The sequence below is a fragment of the Xyrauchen texanus genome, chromosome 1 (genome assembly GCF_025860055.1).
Source record: "Xyrauchen texanus isolate HMW12.3.18 chromosome 1, RBS_HiC_50CHRs, whole genome shotgun sequence".
NCBI lineage: Eukaryota > Metazoa > Chordata > Actinopteri > Cypriniformes > Catostomidae > Xyrauchen > Xyrauchen texanus.
Window position 1 is genome coordinate 1,294,431 of NC_068276.1, and position 22,843 is coordinate 1,317,273.

The 22,843-nt window shown below is 36.0% G+C and overlaps 2 protein-coding genes across 4 annotated transcripts in view; both read left to right on the forward strand.

Annotated features, from left to right (window-relative positions):
- The window catches only part of LOC127648401 (histone H2A-like), a 374,379-nt gene that overhangs the window by 107,960 nt on the left and 243,576 nt on the right, over positions 1 to 22,843 (forward strand). The gene's annotated exons all lie outside the window — the stretch shown is intronic.
- LOC127647969 (E3 ubiquitin/ISG15 ligase TRIM25-like) lies at positions 1,907 to 21,716 on the forward strand. Of its 3 annotated transcripts, none has more exons than XM_052132519.1 (7): positions 1,907 to 2,052; positions 5,528 to 6,178; positions 10,865 to 10,960; positions 13,821 to 14,054; positions 14,290 to 14,312; positions 15,938 to 16,083; positions 20,198 to 21,716. In XM_052132519.1, exons 2-7 carry the CDS (start codon positions 5,555 to 5,557, stop codon positions 20,386 to 20,388), a joined length of 1,314 nt encoding a protein of 437 aa, XP_051988479.1. In that variant the 5' UTR covers positions 1,907 to 2,052; positions 5,528 to 5,554; the 3' UTR covers positions 20,389 to 21,716. The 3 variants fall into 3 exon arrangements, with proteins under 3 accessions (XP_051988479.1, XP_051988471.1, XP_051988487.1); XM_052132511.1 differs by lacking the exon at positions 1,907 to 2,052 and adding an exon at positions 2,837 to 2,924; XM_052132527.1 differs by lacking the exon at positions 1,907 to 2,052 and adding an exon at positions 2,983 to 3,245.

Genomic DNA, 22,843 nt, shown 5'->3' on the forward strand with positions numbered 1-22,843 from the left:
TGCTGGTGTTACTGGGGGAGATCAGATCAGATGCTGGTGTTACTGGGGGAGATCAGATTAGATGCTGGTGTTACTGGGGGAGATCAGATTAGATGCTGGTGTTACTGGGGGAGATCAGATCAGATGCTTGTGTTACTGGGGGAGATCAGATCAGATGCTTATGTTACTGGGGGAGGTCAGATGCAGGTGTTACTGGGGGAGATCAGATCAGATGCTGGTGTTACTGGGGAGATCAGATCAGATGCTGGTGTTACTGGAGGAGATCAGATCAGATGCTTGTGTTACTGGGGGAGATCAGATCAGATGCTGGTGTTACTGGGGGAGATCAGATCAGATGCTGGTGTTACTGGGGGAGATCAGATCAGATGCTTGTGTTACTGGGGGAGATCAGATCAGATGCTGGTGTTACTGGGGGAGAACAGGTCAGATGCTGGTGTTACTGGAGGAGAACAGGTCAGATGCTGGTGTTACTGGAGGAGAACAGATCAGATCAGATGCTGGTGTTACTGGGGGAGATCAGATCAGATGCTGGTGTTACTGGGGGAGATCAGGTCAGATGCTGGTGTTACTGGAGGAGAACAGGTCAGATGCTGGTGTTACTGGAGGAGAACAGATCAGATCAGATGCTGGTGTTACTGGGGGAGATCAGATCAGATGCCGGTGTTACTGGGGGAGATCAGATCAGATGCTGGTGTTACTGGAGGAGAACAGATCAGATGCTGGTGTTACTGGGGGAGATCAGAGCAGATGCTGGTGTTACTGGAGGAGAACAGATCAGATGCTGGTGTTACTGGGGGAGATCAGATCAGATGCTGGTGTTACTGGAGGAGAACAGATCAGATGCTGGTGTTACTGGGGGAGATCAGATCAGATGCCGGTGTTACTGGGGGAGATCAGATCAGATGCCGGTGTTACTGGGGGAGATCACATCAGATGCCGGTGTTACTGGGGGAGATCACATCAGATGCTGGTGTTACTGGGGGAGATCAGATCAGATGCAGGTGTTACTGGGGGAGATCAGATCAGATGCTGGTGTTACTGGAGGAGGACCATCATGCATCAGTTGCAGCTAAATTCACCCTCAGAAACCAATCACTGCCTTAATGTACATCAGTCACAATACTTTTATTTTATATTGTATAGTGTTTATTGTTATTATAGTTTTTATTTGATTTGATTCATTACCTGGCACCTTATTTTAATTCTATCTTTGTTGTTATTTGTTACTATTTAATTATTATTATTTGTCTTGTCATTATCTGTTTTGTGTATTAATGCTTTGGCAATAATGTATGTAAACACAATAAAGTACTTTTACATTGAACATTGAGATTGAGAAAGAGAGAGCGAGAGAGAGAGAGAGAGAGAGAGAGAGAGAGAGAGAGATGATTAACAATATCTCTCAAATAATCCCTTTTGACCTTTCTGTGTGAAAGTGCTTATGAGACAGACAGGTGTTTTATTGAAAACTATTTTATTTTGTATTTTCCCAACAGTTCAGAATGTTACAGCATATTGATTAGAGGAGTTATTTGCTGGGGTAATAAGGTTTATTTAGCAATGACTGTTTTTGTTTTACACATACATGGGGTAAAAAGAAAAAAACATAAACCAAATTTACCAGATTATGATAATTTTTATTCAAGGCTTTCAAAATTGGTAAAAAATAATAATAATAAAAAGACAAGCATGTGGCAAATATACACAGCTAATGAACTGTGAACAAATAATCCATGGTTTTTTAATCATTTATGCATTGAATTATGTTTTTATGCATTTTCATTTAAAATAAATTGATAACTCATAAACAGTTGCTGAACTTTAGCAAGGAGGCTACAACCGATGGAATGGTCTGAGTGCTGTTTGTTTAAAACAGCTGCCCGAGTGGACTGACTTGCCTTGAAGAGGCTTTGGTAATTTTAGCACATTGTTTGCGGAAATGCAAGAGAGTGTCTGGGCTGGGTAATACTGTCTTAATAAACAGAAGAACAAATTGTGAAATATCCACTAAAGAACGCTGAAGTGGGCGTTCTTCCTTTTTGAAGCTCTCAGGTGAGAATAATTTGTATTGTGACAATATAGTGAACCGCTAGAGTGGGGCACGATGCTGTAAAGATAAAGACCAAGTGAGGCATAATCAGCTTTGTTGACTCTAAAATATAGGCCCATATATGTATTTATGTCAGTGGAACATATATATATATATACATAGCACACATGCTATGGTTTGTGGGCAGAAATGCTACTTAATTTGTTCTCTTTGTAATTAAAAGACAAAAGTAAAGGAAATGTAACATGCAGTAGTGTATTTCGATCACGTAAGTTATATCTGAGGGGAAAATCGGTAAAGGGTGATGCAAAATACTGTATAATAATCTGTACACTAATCGTTCAAATCCCATCAAATCCCAGTTTGCATTTGTCTTAACAGTTATTGTTAAACTAAAAAGTATAATCGTTTGAATATTTAAATTTTGAAGTTTGATTCTTGAGATGTAAACAATAAATAGCAGCAGCATATTTATTTATTTATATATTAAATACGGCGACGTTTTCGATGAACACATACGAATGTGATTGGTCATGCCCGAACAGCGCTGAGAAAGGGAACTGGTGTCACGTGACCGCAACATATTTTATTTAATTTTTTTACACCAGAGTAATGCTACAGAGATTATTTATTATCCATTGAATGTAAAAGACACAATAAATTATTTAAATAAGAAGTGTGTATTTTTTTATATAAATAAGGACACTGTTTATTGTTATTTTCACGATTGTTCCGTTTTATGGTATACCCCCGTCAGCAGCGCTGATCACATGACCGTGTTCTGTTGTTGTTTTCACCTTTGATTTTTCTCACCAGTAGAACACACGCGATAATCTACTGTTGAATAGAAATATTGGCCGTCATACTCGCTGTGGTAAATTGTAATTCATTTTTGTTTGTATTTGTACGTTATTTTCTGTCTTTCTGCCACAAAATAGCAAGAACAAATGAAAACGGACGGAAATTATCGTGTGTCATTCGTTAGTTCCTCTTTTTGAGGCTTTAGTTTTCCCTCATAATTGCTATATTTGTGAATTTGGTTGTGTAACATGATTTCTAGGTGTGTCTTTGGGATTGAATAACGTGATGCTTTGTAGACTAGACTTGTGTAACAGTCAGAATTAAATTAAGAATTCTGCCAATTCAAATTGTGAAGTTAAACTGGAATTCAAAACAAACAGAATGCAGAACTGCTGTAAGTAGAGTATATAGAATTGCTTTCTGACTAGTATAGGTATAGAAAAATATCACAAAATTAATGGATTATGTCATTGTATACATTTGTTGTCTTTATTTATTAACACATTTGCAAGTTTATAGCTTTATTGTGTGAATAGAAAAAATAAATCCCAATATTTATTTGTGGAACCTTATTTGAAAACAAGGTGTTGGATATTTTGTGTTGCTGTATTACTATATAGAATTATGTGTAATCGGGGAATAAATGGATATGATTTGTCAAAATGAATTATTGGCCTGGTTGTTTTAGAAGCAAGCTTCCAGTAGCTGGTCAACTAAATAAAGTGAAGCTTTCAAGCAGAGTATAGATTTAACGTAACAAAACATACCATCCTCCATCGTGGATCAACGCAGTCCAGGACACACTCCCTCCCATTGCTCGCCGGTTAATATAGCGTCCATTTGGTCGAACCACTTCCACTTTTCCTTGATGGTTCTGTAGTCACTTTTACATTTTTTTTTTACTTTTCCCTACACTGTTGGTAGGTCCGGTGGTAGCCGTGTGCGGCCAACAGCCGAGACCCTTCCTAAGAGACTTTATTGTTTTTCTCATGGCTAACGAGTGGACTGTCTGCACCTCGTTTATTGACGGCGTGATTTTGCGCACAGCCATTTATTTTTCACAATTAGAAAGCCGTGTGAACAAATGATACTGCTTTCACTGTAGCTAACTTTAAAACTATCGGGTTTATGTCGCGTGTCGGAAATCCATTGACGCTGGTAGTGACAATTGTCGTCACATTTATTATCGGCTCGGCTCGCTTGGAACCTCGACCGAGGTGGTTTTAAAAATAATACCAGGTACCAGGTACTCTCCACAGTGGAAAACCCCCAAAAAGTGAGCAGAGTTGAGTTGATTCGAGTTGTACCATGCAGTGGAAAAGCCCCAATTTGTCCTGATGCTGATTGTGACACTCGATTTACAGTCGATGATCAGCAATATCAGGAAGTGGCAAAATCATGGTTCTGGGAAGTCAGAAAATATATGAGTCCTAATAACCCAGGTTGTGAAACTACCACCCACCAAATGCGACATCGTCCAAACGTATTTCATGCGGGTAATTTGACTGATCTACCACCAACAGGCGTGTGACCTGTAAGACGTCTCGATTTGACACATAACAAGAAATGCTGTTAGTCAGAAAGACACGCGCTTGAAGAATCACACTTATGATTTTATTAACAGACAAAAGAAAAGCCATCTATGCTCGTGTCTGATTCGCCGTTTTGTTCAGAGTTTCATAGAATTAACTCGTTCACTCATTCATCTGAAAAATGTAATGATGGTATCTTTTTGGTATTTTAATTTTTATTTAAATTTGAGTTTAGAAAGTTTTTTGGGGGCAAAATGTTTATGAACGGCATTATTGCCTGATGTGTTATTGTTCCCATCATTATTTTCAGTTATTATTTGTTGTTCCATATGGAGTTGAACTGGAGTCTGTGGATTGATTGTTTGATTGTGATCACCTGAAGATTTGTAGCGTGTTCTTTCTATATTATTATTGAGAACAAGTGAATCGTTACACCGATGAAGGCAGACAGCCGAAAAGTTTGTACTTTTTAATCTCCCGTTTGAACATAATAAAATATTTTTAGAGTGCAGACCTTTTTGCATTCATATTTTTTGTGTTTCAAATTTTTTTTTTTTTTTTAAAGCAAAATCAATAAATCAAAAATATTCCCAACCCCTGGTAGGGGGGTTGACGATATAATTGTATATCGCAATATTTTTGAAGGCGATTATTGATCAAATATTTTTTACATATCACCCAGCCCTATTGTAAAGTCCAGATTCTAAGCTTAAAAATGACACCTATTTTGTTCAGATCAAGCAAGTGTTATTAATTTTATTATTTAATTATTCTTATTATAATTGATTTTATTTATTTGTTTCTGCTGGGAATGTCCAGGTATAAACTGAATTAATCCTTCTATCAATATTTATTTATTTACGTTTTTTTTCCCCCAAAAAAGTTCAGAAGTACAAAACCTTTCATAATTATTAAAAATAACATATATGCAATATGAGAGATTTAAAAACAATCTCAGTGGGTCAGTCATTTTGACCCAGGAACATAAAATGTTTTAGCACAAAACGCACAGCACAAGGATTAAATTATTTACCGTTTTTAATCTGATGACCAAGATTTGGCAAATCCTCCACCCAATTCACTATGAAGTCTCAAACTGAGCTCTAATATAAAGTTAATCTTAGACTGTTTATCTCTGTTTCAGTACGGCTCCCACCGTCCTCACCTTAACATGGCTGCATCTGCCAGTGACAGTGGCATGCTGGAGGAAGAGTTGACATGTCCCGTTTGTCTGGATCTTTACTGCAACCCCCACATGCTGCCCTGTGGCCATAACTTCTGCCTGCCGTGCCTGCGCAGGCTCAAGAGCCGCTCTGACCGTGGCTGTTTGCGATGCCCGGAATGCCGTCAAAGCCATCGAAGCTCTGCCAACTGGCAGAAGAACTTCAAGCTGGCCAACATTGCTGACAGTTTCCGGCAATGCAGCCAATCAGAGCGCTCCAACCAGAGCCAGAGCAACTCTTCTCGCAGAATGGCTGAGGTGCGTTGCGATTACTGCCAAGTGGAGGCTGGCGAAGATGGGAAAGTTGTTATGGCGGTGAAAACCTGCCTGAAGTGTGAGGTGTCGATGTGTCCAAAGCATCTTCAACCTCACCTAGAGCTCCCTGCGTTCCGAGAACACCCGCTGGTGGATCCATTGGATGACACAAGGAAGAGGAAGTGTGTGGAACATGACGAGATGTTCCGCTACTACTGCTTGGATGAACGACTGTTTCTCTGTAATGCCTGCACCATAGAGGGAACGCATGACAGACATTCCATCAGAACTCTGAAGAACGCCATGAAAGATCTTAAGGTAGGCCTGATGTACACCGATCAGCCACAACATTAAAACCACCTGCCTAATATTGTGCCGCCAATACAGCGCCATCCTGCATCTCGGAATGCTTTTTACTAACTGTGAAATGCTGTTTGCTTACCTATTCACTTTCATAATCTAACTTGTCAGTGAAACAGAATATAGGACTTGATTTTATCTATCAAGAACTGTTTGGATTATAAAATGTGTTTGTTACAAACGGGCGATTCCAGTGAAAACAGACATTTGCAGTGAAACCGTGAAATTTTACTTCACATAAAAAGTTCTCATTACCAGCATATCGAACCATTTGTATGTATAATCATAGACATCAGAGACATCAGAACAATTTAAACTAAACTAGTCTGAACTAGAACATATTTGGAGAGAGGCATTATCCCAAATGGGTGACCAGAGCCAGAGCGCACATACACAGACTGTGCACAAGAGGGCACTCAACACATTTTTTGGAGTGATGGAATAAGATGCATAAGTGAGTTGAATTTCATTCTTAGTAGTGTTGATAACCGATAACTGGTTCTTGTTCAGAATTAGATACAACATTATGGCGTTTAATGTTGGACAAAACAGCGCAAGCGCAAAAACACAGCGCGCAAGTGAATTTCAACAGTGTGAGCACCATGACACAGCTCGCACGTAAAATTGAAACCTGCAGAACTTGCAAATCACAAAGTCGAGCACAAAATATATGATTGTGCACACAAATTAACAAGTCCCACACACGCGCGAGTTATTTTCTGCACACAAGTCGGTTTTGACACTCAGGGGCGGGGCCCAATCCTTTCTGTTAACAAATGCTATTGGCTGCTGACCAAATACTGTATTGATTGGCTGCATCTCTTCGAATCTCTCGTGATTGGCTGTTATTAAAAACAGTGTGTGCAGTTAGGCGCACGTGTGTGGGACTTGTTAATTTGTGTGCACAATCATATTTTTTGTGCTCGAGTTTGTGATTTGCAAGTTCTGCAGGTTTCAATTTTACGTGCGAGCTGTGTCATGGTGCTCACACTGTTGAAATTCACTTGCGCGCTGTGTTTTTGCGCTTGCGCTGTTTTGTCCAACATTAAACGCCATACATTCTTTAAAAAATACCAGAATTGTGTGATCTTCATGACTTCGGTTCTGCAGTAAAACACACAGTTTACCGGTGTATTTGATTACCAATCGAATGAGTCTCGAGCCGGCTCTTTTTAATCTACTGCACGAAACATACAGCAATTCCATTTATACTCCGGTATACAAGTAATCTAATGCATATGTGCAAGTTCTGAATGTCCAACTCTAAAATAAATAAGAACTTTTGAAGTCTCACAAGCCTGAAGTAACATTAAACGACAAAACACAGTCCATACCACTTACCTCATGTTTACATTTAATGTATTTGTTTTGTTTTTTTGCACTGTAATAATACTGACAGTAATAATATTTTTTTACATTTTTGAATGTGCATTTGTTAAGCACCATTCAGTTAAAATGTTACCGTGAACTAAAATAAAACAGCACATTGTAGTTTCTGTACCAAAGCATTTATCAGTAATACAGTTAAATTGGGGAAAATGTGAATAATATTGTCGTTTTAAGGTGTGCGCCCCTAAATGTTCTGCCTGTGCCCCTAACATTTTTAGTTAGGGACTACAGTTCTCCTTGTAAAAGAAGTTAATCTGGAGCCCTGCAGTCTCTACTTGTCCTCTCCCTACTTTTTCTCAGCCCTTACGTCACTCCCGGTCCATTCACTTGTCTACTGCAAATCTTTATTCAGAATTGTATCTAACGCATTTCACAGATGATGTCTTGGCTGGAATCGACACTGAATCATTGGTAGAAGCTTTTAATAAATCTTGTACTTTTACATGTGATAATGTCAATTCGCTTAAGCCAAGTAGAGTTAAGGGTGTTTCAAAGCCTTGGCTAAATGACATCACCCGCACTCTCAGACAAGAGTGCTTAAAAGCTGAGCGCAATTGGAAAAGAGACAAGCTTCAGGTCTCTTATGACATTTTAAATGTGTGTTTAACTAACTGTCAGAAAGCTGTAAAGGAAGTGAAAGCGTCCTTTACAGCTTTTTCTACAGCTTTTTTCTTTAAAATTTAAATTCATTCATTCTTTAAATTAATCCCTGATAATGCAAATCGACCAAAAGTATTGTTCAATGCAATCAATTCTGTTTTAAACCCAACTTGAAATGCTTTTCTGAATGCCACCCAAGAGAAACAACATTTGAAAAGATGCTAATGTACCTTCACAATTTACCTTCCCCATCCAGCTCCCTGACTCACTTTTCAACCAGTTACGTCAGCACAGTTAGCAGATGTAGTCTCCAAAATGAAGTGTTCCAGGTACAAGCTGGATATTCTTTCGCCGCGCCTTCTTAAAGAAGTTTTCATAACTACCATAGCTGTAACCGCTATAATTAACAGCTCCTTAGCAAGTGAAGTTGTTCCAAGTAGTTTTAAACATGCAGTTCTACATTCTTTGTTAAAGAAACCTTTTTTGGATCTGTCAATACGCAACAATTACAGACAAAGATTTTGGAAAGAGTTGTTTATTCACAGTTCTACTCCTATCTAAATACATTTAACATTTTAGATACATTTCAGTCTGGTTTCAGACCCTTGCACAGCATTGGATCTGTATTGTTGAAGGTCACTAAAGATATTTTTCACTCCATGGATTCAGGTTCACCTGTTGTCTTAGTTTTATTAGATCTCAGTGCCGCGTTCAATACTATCAACCATACTATTCTTCTCAATCGTCTTGAGTGTATGGTTGGCATCCAGGGTATGGCCCTCCTGTGGTTTTCCTCCTATCTCAATAGCTTGTTTTCTTCTACATTGGCTCAATTAGTGTGCTGTCCCCCAAGGGTCGATTTTAGGACCCTTGTTATTTTCCCTGTATATGCTTCCTCTGAGCTCTATTTTACAGAAGTGCTGTATATCTTATCACTGTTATGCTGATGATTCCCAATTTTATTTCTCAATGAGTGTATACAAAAACTGTTCATTTGAGAAAGCCCTATATTGCTTCAAAGATATTAAACTTTGGCTGGCAAACAATTTTTTACAATTAAATGAAAGTAAAACCGAAGTTCTGATTTTAGGTTCATCCATGTCCTCCTTAACTGGCCTGGTTGCCCAGTTAGGTCCTCTGTCGTTAAATGTACAAGATCATGTAAGGAGTCTTGGAGTGATTTTAGACACCTCATTTCTTTTCAATAAGTATATCAGTGCTGTTATCAAGGGTAGCTTTTCCCACCTGAGATCTATTGCTAAAATAATGACTTGGATATTGTGATCCACTCAACTTATTTCATCAAAGTTAGGCTATCGTATCTCATTGTACTTTGGTTTCCCCCAAACTGTGTTATCCCACCTACAGCTGGTTCAAAATGCGGCAGCTAGGCTTTTAACAGGGTCAATAAATAGGGATCACATTTCCCGTTTTAGCATTTGTATACTGGCGTCCTGTGACTCTCAGGGTTGATTTTAAAATTTGGATTTATGTCTACAATGCACTATCTGGTCTCGTACTGTCAGTGATCTCCTCCTCCTTTACTACCCCACCAGAGCATTCAGGTCTTCTGATCATATTCTATTGAGGGTTCCTCATTGCCACTATATATCTAAGGTGACCATGCCTTTTCTATGATGGGTCCTAATCTATGGAATAGTCTCCCTTTCCATGTGAGGTCAGCTTCATCATTAGTCATTTTTAAATCTTCCTTGAAAACATATTTTTATTCTGCAGCTTTTTAATATATCCGTGAATTTTTTTGAAATGGATAAATACATGATGCTGTATTTAAAGGTTTTAATTTATTTTATTATGATTTATATTTAACTTTATATCACTCTGTCATTATTTATTTATCTGATCTGTAAAGCACTTTGTGTCAACTTCTGTTGTTTTTAAATGTGCTCTATAAATTTAGGTTCACTTGAATTGTCAAGATCTTAATTTTTGAGGCAAATAAATGTATTCCTTGAGAAGTTTGATCAATATCTTAGTTTTACCGGCAGTATAATTTGTAATCGGAATTTACTAACCTCCTATGGCCAGACATGCAGTCCACCAATAACATTAAAGCAACAGCAGTAGGAACGCCCAGCAGTGACACTGTCGCTTGGTGTCGCTAGACTCCGCGATCTATGTTGTTTGTGGTGTGAACGGGGCTTAAGAGTAAAGAAAGACCGTCTACCTTTTTATTCCTTTGCAGTATCAACACACATTTTTAACAGGTAGACTTGAACAGAAACATTTATTTGTATCCTAAGGGCCCATTTACACTTTGCCACTTTGTGTTTGTTGTTATGGATGCACGTATGTTCACTAGCTTCTGCTAGAAGATTTAGACCCTGACATGCAGCTAAGTTTAATTGTTGACCTCTATGGGTGCTGTGCAGTAAGATAAACAGTAGCTGTCACTATTATGCTGTTATTTTAGCGCGACTGGAATGCTTTATTTACCAATTAGCAATTATCAATTTTTCTCATTTAAATTTAAACATGGTTTGTTTGAGTTTGTTAAACAAAAGCATGTTCACCTGCTGACTGGAACTCAGAATAATGTGTATTGTGACTGTAGTGCATGAATGAAGCTCCTAATGTGTGTTGTAATTGTGCACGTCCATTAACGCTCTCTCTTTTTTTGTGTTGCTTCAATAGGGATATCTCGACATTCAGCTGCTCAAGGCAAACAGGAAGATCAGAAGGGTGCAAAAAACCCATCAGGAACAAAAAGAGATTGAACGGCAGAACAAGGTAAAGTCAGTGCCGTGTCATTACCTGCAATTCATGGACTTGAAACACTTGTGTGAATTCACTCTTGAACAGTTTCAGTGCAAAATCATGTGTTGTTTTCATTAATCGTGGAATTGAGTTAAACCAGGTGGCGTGAACACTGAAGTAGCACTAACTGTGAATTTTTAACTGAAATCATCAACAAAACAGTTCTTACCTATGTAAAATAGGTTTATTTTAGACTTTATTTACTAAACTCTGGTCAATTTGCCAAGTGTAATTAATGCCACTGTATTTTCACCCATGGAAAGAATTAAAGCATTGTTAAAATTAGATTTTATTTAAATTGTCTAGTGGTCATAGCAGCAGTCGTTCTTCAAATGATAGTGTTTATAATTAGTCATGTATCCAGATATACCTCACCGAGGATGGTTTGTGTTGGCCAATGTGTTTGTGTTGTGAAATATGTGACGCAAGTCTTAAAAACATTCGTTCTGCTGTAGGTGGGTCAATGACAAATAAGATTTTCAAGATGAAAAAAAAAATATTTTAAGCAAAACAGTTTTAAAATGCATTTTTATGTACAAAACAATGTATGATGTTGATTCAGATTGGTTTTACAGCATTTTAGGCAGCATTAATTCATTATTAAACAAGATTTCTGATTTCACCACCCAGAAAATGTCAGGTGGTGCGACCATATATTAATTTAAAATAATATACATTTAATGTACTTCGCACTACTGAGACTTGTAAATATGAATCATTGTAGTGTTTAAAATGCATATCACATTGTAAATTCCCTGTCTATTTCTTTATTTATTGCCCTTTTATTCCAAATCATATAAACGGCTGCTTTTCTGTGTTTTCAAACTCTCATTTTTCCATAAGGACTTTTTATGTTTTGTTTTTAACTGTAAAAATGATTTGTATACATTATATAAAGGTTTACAGTTATATGTCTTACTTCATTTTGCAATTGCAGTGGGAATTGATACATTTAAATGTAAATTTGCTGGTTGCACCACCTGACCATGACCGGTCGCACCACCTGACATTGTGATCAATAATGATTGATATTCACAAAATAAAAGAAAGATATCTCAATGAATTTTATTCAGTTTCAATTGGCTTTTTTATTTTAATCCTCTGACCAATTTAAACTGTATCTCAATCATATAATTAAATTTCATTAACAAGAAAGTGCAAAACAATACTGCATGTTATGATAACATTTGATCATCGCTTCTTTAAAAATATAACTTTGAAACTTGAAGGAACACATTTAATAAATGAGAACATCTTTTATATGGAACAGTGAATTAGTGCAAATATTGGGCCCAGAAACATTAAGGGCAGAATTCAATCTACTGCTCATGCAATTAGATTCAGTAGTAACAGTAAGTCAAGATAAAAAAATATTTGATCATCGCTTCTATAAATCTAGAAATTTAAAACATCTCCGGGAACACATTTAAAAAACGAGAACATCTTTTATAAAATGTCAATACAGAAAACAAAACTTGGTAATACATAATACATATACACTAAAAAATGTTGGGTTGAAAATAACCTAATTTGGGTTGTTTTGCAGCCCATGGCTGGGTCAAATATGGAGAAACCCAGTTGTAGGTAATTTCAAGCTGTTTATAAAGGGTTTGAAAGGACCATATCAGTATTTTCTGCAGTTTTTGTGAATTTATAACTCAGGTGTACATTGCATTTCTGCAGAGAGTAAGTCATAGTTTTATATTTCACTACCTTCACTTATTGTAACTATATACAGACAAAAAATAGAAAGCGTTCTTCATAGAGAAAGCATAAGTATATTTTCATTCTCAATGTTTTGCATCTACAAAAACAAATTAAAATAGATTAATTTAAAGATGCAATTGTTTTAGTATCAATGTTGATTATACAGTCCTATATTCTTGAAGAATAGGACTTGAAGATGGACAATGTGCTCTTTAAATTGTCACACATACCATAATAAAATAAAAAATAAAAAATATATATACATATGTAGATTGCACCTTTAAACAACTTAAAAGCTTTATATATTTATTAAAATGTATTTAATATATTCAAAAACATGAATTAACATGACTTTTTTTAGTTGGTTTAACTGTAACTCTTTTCGCGACACCTGGCATATTGGTCGCACCACCTGACATTTCAAACTCAATTCGAATCTAACAGGCATTAACTTGGATGCCTATACAAATGTTTGACCATGTGCTCAAGGTTATACATACATTTTTTTAAATCAAATACACATTTTTATAATAACAACACATTATCAAAGTTTTCCAGGGGTCATACCACCTGACATGATAAGTTGAATCAACCTCATCATTACTCAAAAATGTCAAATTATCTAATATTTATGGGAGGGTGATTAACCTTGTTACTGCATCAAAGGGGTCCTCTGGAGTCTTCTGTGTGATGTCAAATGCCGTCACATGTTTTCTTAAAGGAACGTTGCATAAAATTGCGTTTTTATGTCGGTTGCCCTCCCTGACATTAGTAGAAGTCAATTTTTCGGACAAGTTTTTTAAGTAATAGAATAGTTTTGAAATCGGTCTGATACACTATTTCCCCTCATTTATAAGGACTTTAACATAAAATCATGCCAAAATATTTGATTAAGAATTTTATTGAGAAAATGAACATTTATATCTCAGTTTTGTTCTCTGCTTGTACATTCGGACGGTTACACCACCTGACATTTTTGGTCTTTCAAACACCAAAACTCAAAAAATCTATTCTTATAAAGGAGATATTGTAGATCCATTTGATATATGACATGTATTTATTCAAATTCTTTTTAGGAAAATAATGAATTTGGACACAAAAAATACATGTCATGTCATTGACCCAGGTGTATCCGGATGATGCAGACCAGCACCTGCACACTTTCCGAGAGACTTCTATTGCACATCTGGATGCGTTTCTCTCATCGCTGCGCGAGTGTGTCAGCATGTATGATGTGGAGCAGTGTTCTGGACTCCAGCAGAATCTGAGCCGGATAGCACAAGATCAGACTCGTTTGCTGGAGGTCCACACGGGCCTTGAGAGACTTCTAAAGGAGAATGACCCATTCCAGTTCATTAGGGTTTGTCACACACACACACACACACACACACACACACACATATATGATGCTAGTTACACTGTAATATTACCTATAAAAAGTGCTGATTGTGTTCAATTAACTCAAACACAATATATTCGCCATTTTGGTATACAATATACATGCAGCCATGAGGCTGAGAATAGTTTAAACCAAACCTGAATTGGAAAAAGTGAAGCTGCTCGTATTTATGGTGTTCTCTTTGGGTTTTTTTCAGGATTACAATTCATCGGTGAAAAGGTAAGAAAGACTAATGTTTCAGAGGCACTTTCACAAGCTTGCCATTAGGGATATTTGTTTTGCAACTAGGGCTGTCAAGTTATTAACTTTTATTTCATTAAATGCATGATATACCAATGAACTACTCTAATCGCATATATCGATGTTTGCTGAGAAAGGCCTCAAATATCAGTAATGGACTATATAATAAATAATTCTACATTTAATATATGGGTGTTTCTTCATCTTTGGGCACTTTTAGCACTAGAAAGTAAAGACTTGTTAAAGCATTTTTCACACTCTGCACAACTAGTTTCTAAAAATCGCTCCCCCTATTTGGTTTGTTTTTGTTGTTTTATGTTTGGTTAATACTTTTGTATATTGACAACATTTGTATATACGCATGTATATTCTCTTTTCCCTACAAGAGTTTGTATGTTGATATTTTTGTTAATATTTTTATTTTTTTTTAATTTAAAAAGTTTCTAAAAATCATGGAAATTCCCACCACAGTGTCATTTCCAGTGTCATTTTACGTTCAATTCCAATATTTCTAAACTTTAAACCATATGAATGAAAATGCATACAGTGGGATTTCAGATCGGATGGGCATGGGCTCGACTCTGTTTGCGGTCTCCGTTAATTTTGTGTGTCTGGAGCTTATCAAGTGTAACATTAAGATAAAACATCATGTACACGTTCCACTTCTTGAAATGTCTATTTTAAAGTATCACATGATTCACACGTAATGATTCCCATGTATTCATGTATAGCCTAATCTGAGCATGATGTTAAATTCCTGACCTGAAGTGATGCTTTCATGTCGGAGCTCGTCTATCCGTCTCTTAAAGTTGACAACATTTATATCCACATCAGCTAATAAGGTCATTATTTGGTTCTTTGTTCCGCTAAACAGTTTAAATGGTCAATAGAATATTCATCTATTCGGAATATTCCTCCTTATGTAAAACAAAGAATCTGAAACTTGCTCCGTCTATTTTCTTCTTTAAACTGTGCTAAATTTGAGAATGTTAAGTGTTCTTGAGCTATGGAAAGGCCCTATATAAATTTAACATAATTATATTCTTAGTATTATTTAACTACATTAAATTCCTGATAGACTTATGGGACTTTCACCTGTTTGATTTATTTTCATTTATTTTAATGTTTGAATTTGTATTTAATATTCACTGCAAAATGTTTGCTTGACATTTAACATTTTGCTTGACACCTCCTGCCTCGAGTGTAATAATATACATGCACAGAAATAAACAAAAATACTGTTTCAGCAGATATTAATATCTGAAATACCAGGAGAAACCATAGTTAATATAGCCTACAAATTCAGCTTCATCTGGTAATAAGAACAATGACTTTTGGGCTATGGCTTAAATCTTAGCACTGCACTTAGCGCTTAGTGCTAGGGCTCTTAAAATAGGGCACTTTAAATACTTATATATTTTAGTCCTTGAATTTAAGCAAAACATTTTTGAGCACTGTTTAATTTTTTTATAATCATATCATGAAATGTGTGTATCATTACATGCCTAGTCAGGGGGCATGACTATTATTTTTTTTTTTTTTCAGTTAATCCACAACTGCCTTATTTGCAACTAATGTATTGTGTGCATGTGCTTGTGTGTCAGGTACCGGAGACAGCTGATAAAGCCTCTTTTCTTCCCCGATGAGCCCACAGTCGACAATGAGCCCCTGTATGAAACTATGGAAGGAAAGATGGGGGATTTCCTTGCTGAAATGCGGCAGCACACCTCCACAATCATTAACACAGTCTGTGAGTCTGAGATCCTGTGTACACTCTGTATTAACATCTGTTTCAGTTTCCACTGACTCAAACTATCTCTCTCTCTCTCTCTCTGTGTGTATATATATATATATATTAATCATTGATAAGACAATACAAAAAGTGGTTTTAGAATACAATGTATTGTTTACTACCATATTATTGATCATAAGACAATCATTGACACACAGTTCACTGTAATCCATTTCACAAGTGAATTTGACAATCAGTTTGAGATTTATTATGAGGACTTGTTTAAGAGCCCGTCAATGAACAGCTGCATCAGACATTTATTATTATTTTTTAATAATGCTTAAAAAACTTTTACATCTAGAGCCAAGAGGTATATTTAAACAAACAACAACAAAAAGGAAAATAAATAAATAAACAGTTTAATAAAAATACCAAATTGTTTACATATTTCAATACACTTTACATCTTTCTTGTTACTCAAATTGGAAATTGTTCTTAGGTATTGCTGAACCTCTGAATAAAAAATGAAAACTGGATGTTATACTTACATTTATGAATACTAAAAAAAAAAAAAAAGAATAAAACATTTTCAAAACAAAATTAAAAGCTGGGAATAATATGATCTCTAACAATCTTGCAGAAATCAGACCAAAAACAAGTCGAGTAGGGACAACTCCAAAATAAATGAAAAAATGTTTCCTCCAGCAGACCACAAAATGTACAGAATATATCGACATCACAATTAAATCTCTCTACAAGAAAATAATTTGTGAGGAAGTACTTATAAATAAGATTGAAGGAAATTTCTTTTATTTTATTTGTGATTAAATATTTATGGTTTATTTCCAGATTTTGCCCAATCTCAATCCAGCGTCAGACATGCTTGTGTAGCGTCTCGGGTGCGTTGCATTATAAACATAAAATGTTTAGGTCACTGTTTCAAGTTAAATATAGTTTAATACTCAATCTTTAAACACATCTTGAGATCCCTTCGTTCAGATTTGCGCTCCTTCAAGTGTTTTGAACGCAAGAACGTAACGCATGTTTGTGTTGTTCTGCCAACTGAAGTGTTTTCTTCACTGTATAAACTGTGCGTTGCTCATTGAGCTGAAATTTCACTTACTGCCCTCTGGAGTAAACAGGTGGTACTACAAACTTGCATTTCTCATTAATCTTCCTTATTATGGTCTGTGGGCAGTGCGATTAATTGCCGTAATTTTTTGTAAAATGAATCGCTCTGAATTAACGCGTTAAATCGACAGCCCTAATATATATAAATATTGTGTGTGTGTGTGTGTGTGTGTGTGTGTGTGTGTGTGTGTGTGTGTGTCACACACACACATACAGTTGAAGTCAGAGGTTTACATACACCTTAGCCAAATACATTTAAACACTATTCCATCATAGAAAACATTCCCTGTCTTAGGTCAGTTAGGATCACTATTTTATTTTAAGAATGTGAAATGTCAGAATAATATTATAGAAAATTATGTATTTTAGCTTTTATTACTTTCATCTTATTCTCAGTGGGTCAGAAGTATACATTCATGTTGTTAGTATTTGGTAGCATTGCCTTTAAATTGTTTAACTTGCGTCAAACATTTTGGGTAGCCTTCAGCAAGCCTCTCACAATATGGAATTTTGTACGAATTGTGGCCCATTCCTCCAGACAGAACTGGTGTGTCTGATACAGGTTTGTAGGCCTCCTTGCTCATACATGCTTTTTCGGTTCTGCCCACAAATTTTCTATGGGATTGAGATCAGAGTTTTGTGATGGCCACTACAATACCTTGACTTTTTTGTCCTTAAACTATTTTTTCACAACTTGGAGGTATACTTGGGATCATTGTCCATTTCTAAGACCCGTTTGCGACAAGACTTTAACTTCCTGGCTGATGTCTTGAGATGTTGCTTCAATATATCCACTAATCCATCTTCCTCAAGATGTCATCTATTTTGTGAATTGCACCAGTCCCTTTAGCAGCAAAGTACCCCCACAACATGATGCTTACCCCCCCATGCTTCATGGTTGGGATGGTGTTCTTCGGCTTACCCTTTTTCCTCCAAACATAACGATGGTCAATATGGGTAAACAAAATTTTGGTTTCAACAGACCAGAGGACATTTGTCCTCATGTGCACTTTCAGACTGTAGTCTGGCTTTTTTATTGTAGTTTTGGAGCACTGGCTTCTTTCTTGCTGAGCAGCCTTTCAGGTTATGTCGATATAGAACTAAGTTTTACTGTGGATATAGATACTTGTCTACCTGTTTCCTCCAGCATCTTCACAAGGTCCTTTGCTGTTGTTCTGGTAATAATTTGCACTTTTCGCACCAAACTACGTTAATCTTTATGAGACCGAATGTGTCTCCTTCTTGAGCGGTATGATGGCTAAGTGGTCCCATGGTGTTTATACTTGCATACTATTGTTTGTACAGATGAACGTGGTACCTTCAGGTATTTGGAAATTGCTCCCAAAAATGGACCAGACTTGTGGAGGTCCACAATTTTTTTTCTGAGGTCCTGGCTGATTTTGTTTGATTTTCCTATGATGTCAAGCAAAGAGGCACTAAGTTTGAAGGTAGGCCTAAAAATACACTGGCAGCCAAATGTTTGGAATAATGTACAGAGTTTGTTCTTTTGGAAATAAATGTGTACTTGTATTCACCAAAGTGGTATTCAACTGATCACAATGTATATTCAGGACATTAATAGTATATTCAGGACATTAATTTTCAAGTTTGAAAATTCTTAAAATCTTAAACTACTTCAAAGAGTTCTCATCAAAAAATCCTCCACTTGCAGCAATTACAGCTTTGCAGATCTTGTTATTCTAGCTGTCAGTTTGTCCAGATACTCAGGTGGCATTTCACCCCACACTTCCTGTAGCACTTGCCATAGATTTGGCTGTCTAGTCGGACACTTCTCGCATTTTCTGTTTCAAAAGTGGCTTTTACTTTTCAATTCTTCCCATAAGACCTGCACCCCCGAGTCTTCTCTTTATACTATTGGTAAATAGTTACTGTCAGTTACTATCTTTAACTGGCGTTGAGTGGGTAGAATTCAATGAAGCTGTCAGCTGAGGACATGTGAGGTTTCTATTTCTCAAACTAGAGACTCTGATGTACTTATCCTCTTGTTTAGTTGTACATCTGGTCTTCCACATCTCTTTCTGTCCCAGTTGTTCTTTGTCTTTGAAGTCTTTAGTGTACAACTTTGTATAAAAACTTCAATTCAATTTCAAGCATTGTATAGCCTTCATTCCTCAAAACAATGATTGACTGATGAGTTTCTAGAGAAATCTGTTTCTTTTTTTGCCATTTTTTACCTAATATTGACCTTAAGACATGACAGTCTATTGCATACTGTGGAAACTCAAAATACAAGGACAATGTTAAGCTTCATTTAACAAACCAAATAGCTTTCAACTGTGTTTGATATAATGGCAAGAGATTTTCTAGCACCAAATTAGCAATTTAGCATGATTACTCAAGGATAAGGTGTGGAGTACACATACTGCAAGAATGCGTACTGTGAGAACTGAACAATTCGATGAACTCCATGCAAAACAGGTTGCTGTCAACTGCAGGCTTGTTCATTGATATGATTATAAAACAGACAATATATTGTGTTCTAAAGCAACTTTTGTATTGTCAAATCAATGCTTTACTCATCTACCAAAAAAATGAAATTTATTTCAAACTGAATTTCAATTCATATTATATGTTGAATATAGGCCCAACATATAATATAATATTAATTATCTTTTTGGGGGCCTCTAATTATGTAATCAATTCATTTAATTATTTAATCTGCAGGTCATGTAATTAATTTGATTTAAAAGTGTAATCAATTGACAGCCCAAATATATACAAATACATGTACAAAAATTAAATAATGCAATATAGATAAGTGCTATATGCGATTTCAAGTTATAATATTTATTGATGGAATTTGGACATTTTTTAAAAGGTTAAAATGTGACCCAAATGGTGAAAAAGTAATTATTTTACAAATTGTATTTTATTTATTATTGTGATCACCTAAGTTTCATGTTGACACCAGGTGCAAGTGTGGTCTGGGGTCTTAAGAGCATCTCATATTTTCATTTTTTTATTTAAACAATTTTTTAAGGTGAATTTGATGGTGGAGATGTTGAGGAGGAGGAGGTGGATGATGATGACGAAGAAGAGGAAGAGGATGAAGACATTGACAGCAGCAGTGATGTAGAAGGTGAGGAGGAGATGAGGAATGAGGAAGAAGAGCAGAACCACAGCGAGTCAGCAGATGAAGAGGACACTCCAGAGGAGGAAGATGATGGCTAACACTGTGCTGCTGTCACTCTCTTTAGTTCACAGAACCAAAGACTGACTTCAAACCAGCCACAATCTCATGTGTTCTCACCCAATGCATTTAAGATTCACTGGATTGCCATTTGATGTGTGTGTGTGTGTGTGTCTGTCTGTCTGTGTGCGCACAGAGAGAGAGAGAGAGAGAGAGAGAGAGAGAGAGATTATACAGAATGTTCTTATCATAATCTATTTTTTGTTATTTAAGCAGAGAATAAGAACGAAATGTATAATGAAAAATTGTATTCCACAATGTCAATTGGACATGAATTCTAGCATGAAGTGAACATCAGTATATTTAAAAGAATGGTGTGTGTGTTGAACTAGATATATAAAAAAAGAAAAAAGAAAATGATATGTTTTTGACTGTATTATTTGTTTGAGGGTAAAATAAAAAAAATGTATTCCAGTTGGACATGTTTAAAAGCTCAGGGTATGAATGTTAACATATTGGTACTTTGGGATCGGCTTAATTTGCACTTTATTTTGGTGGTTTTCTTTTCTTGCTTTTCTGTCTAGACATTTAAAAAAAAAAAAAAAAAAAAACTTATTTTAGTGTCTTTTCAAGAAGAGGTGATGTGTTGGGAAATAATATGCAATAAAGTATAGTTTATATAATAACAGCATGGGTGCACTTACTTTAATTGATCATTTTTTCTTCTTTTTTTGTAAACATCCTAGACAATATTTGATCAGTACAGTAGCTTTAAATCAGTTTCTATAAGCCTAAATTATTCAAATTAAGTGAAATAATCTGAGTTTTAATTGCCAATGTGGTTAACATTCTTGTTTGCAGTGATAGAAAATATGATTTTTTTTTACTTGTCAGTAATAAATATTTCAATTTATGCAATCCATTAGACAATGTTAAGATTTTATTGTCTACAACAAACACGTCAGCACTACATTCCTTTTGCATAAATTGAGCCAGGAATTTATCGACCAAATTGGAGAAAAACAGTGTAACAGTCACCCTCTATGGGTTAGATTACATGTGCTATGTTCCATACTTAATGTTTCAAACCAGGTCTCTACTAAATACTGTAAGGTCAAAAGATAACCAGACATTATGTGTTGGTTATTTCTGTGGCCAAGTGTGTTAATCTCAGTTCTTGTTTGGATTAGCGCCGTGGTTATGGTTGTGTATGTGGTTGTGCCACCCTCACACATTTACACCCCATACATGGAAAACTTCCCGGGTCATATTTCACCCCAAAATCAAAAGATTAATTGTGATTTATGGCACTTTGTAAATTACATTCAATTAAACAAAAAGTGTATATTTTAAAACAATTGAGTAAACAATTAAGACCATGTTTAATTGAATTAAACATTTCTGTGGCACATTGCTAATTTTGTTTCAGTCATTGAAGTTTATCTTTAAGAACATGATTTTGAGTTTACTTGTGGCACTTTATTAACTTTTAAAGGTCTCTTTAGTGTCCTAAGGTTTTATAACTGTGAACTTAATTGCCTACCATCTGTAAACCGTTAGTGTCTTAAAGACATTCCACATGTATCGTACTCTCTACAATATTTACCTTTATCCCCTTATTTATAAACCAACTAGAGTTACTAGCTCCTCTTCTACTGTTATTGCTACTGATACTGACTCTTCGAGTCTCACATTAAAATCAGGGATATTGCTTACTTATATTTCTGATGTGATTCTGATTTAAAAGGAAGATTGAGGGTATTTCACGGGACAATCTTGGATGCTGAATCAGCTTAACTGTCTTTTACATTTATGCATTTGGCAGACGCTTTTATCCAAAGCAACTTACAGCGCACTTATTACAGGGACAATCCCCCCGGAGCAACCTGGAGTTAAGTGCCTTGCTCAAGGACACAATGGTGGTGGCTGTGGGGATCGAACCAGCGACCTTCTGATTACCAGTTATGTGCTTTAGACCACTACGCCACCTCCACTCCATATCAGCATCTCTCTTTGTCCAAATTCAACTCTGATTTTCATTGCTGTTTGTATGATATGCCTTCCTAATCGAGAATAAAGAAAAGAAGATGGAGTGTCCGTTTACGTTCATGATATTGTGCAGTTTTGTATCAGGTATGGCCTTACATTTGTATTACGTAATGCTGGCTCTGTTAGTTTTAATGAAATATTGCTATGATATGATATAGTTATGTGCTTTAGTCCACTATGCCACCACCACTCCATATCATCAACTTTGGACCATATACAGTAAATAATGAAGAAAAAAACACTTTGTTTTCTTTTAGGAGATTTAAGGATCTAAGGAACATCTAAGGATTTAAGGATCTAAGGAAAATCTAAGGATTTAAGGAGATGTGATTATATCTGAATCCATCTCTAAACAGTTAGAATTTCTAGCTTTGAATCTTGAAGTTTCTAAAGTATTCTCTATAATGGTGGTCGGCTGTTATAGACCCCCCAGTGATGCGCTTTCTT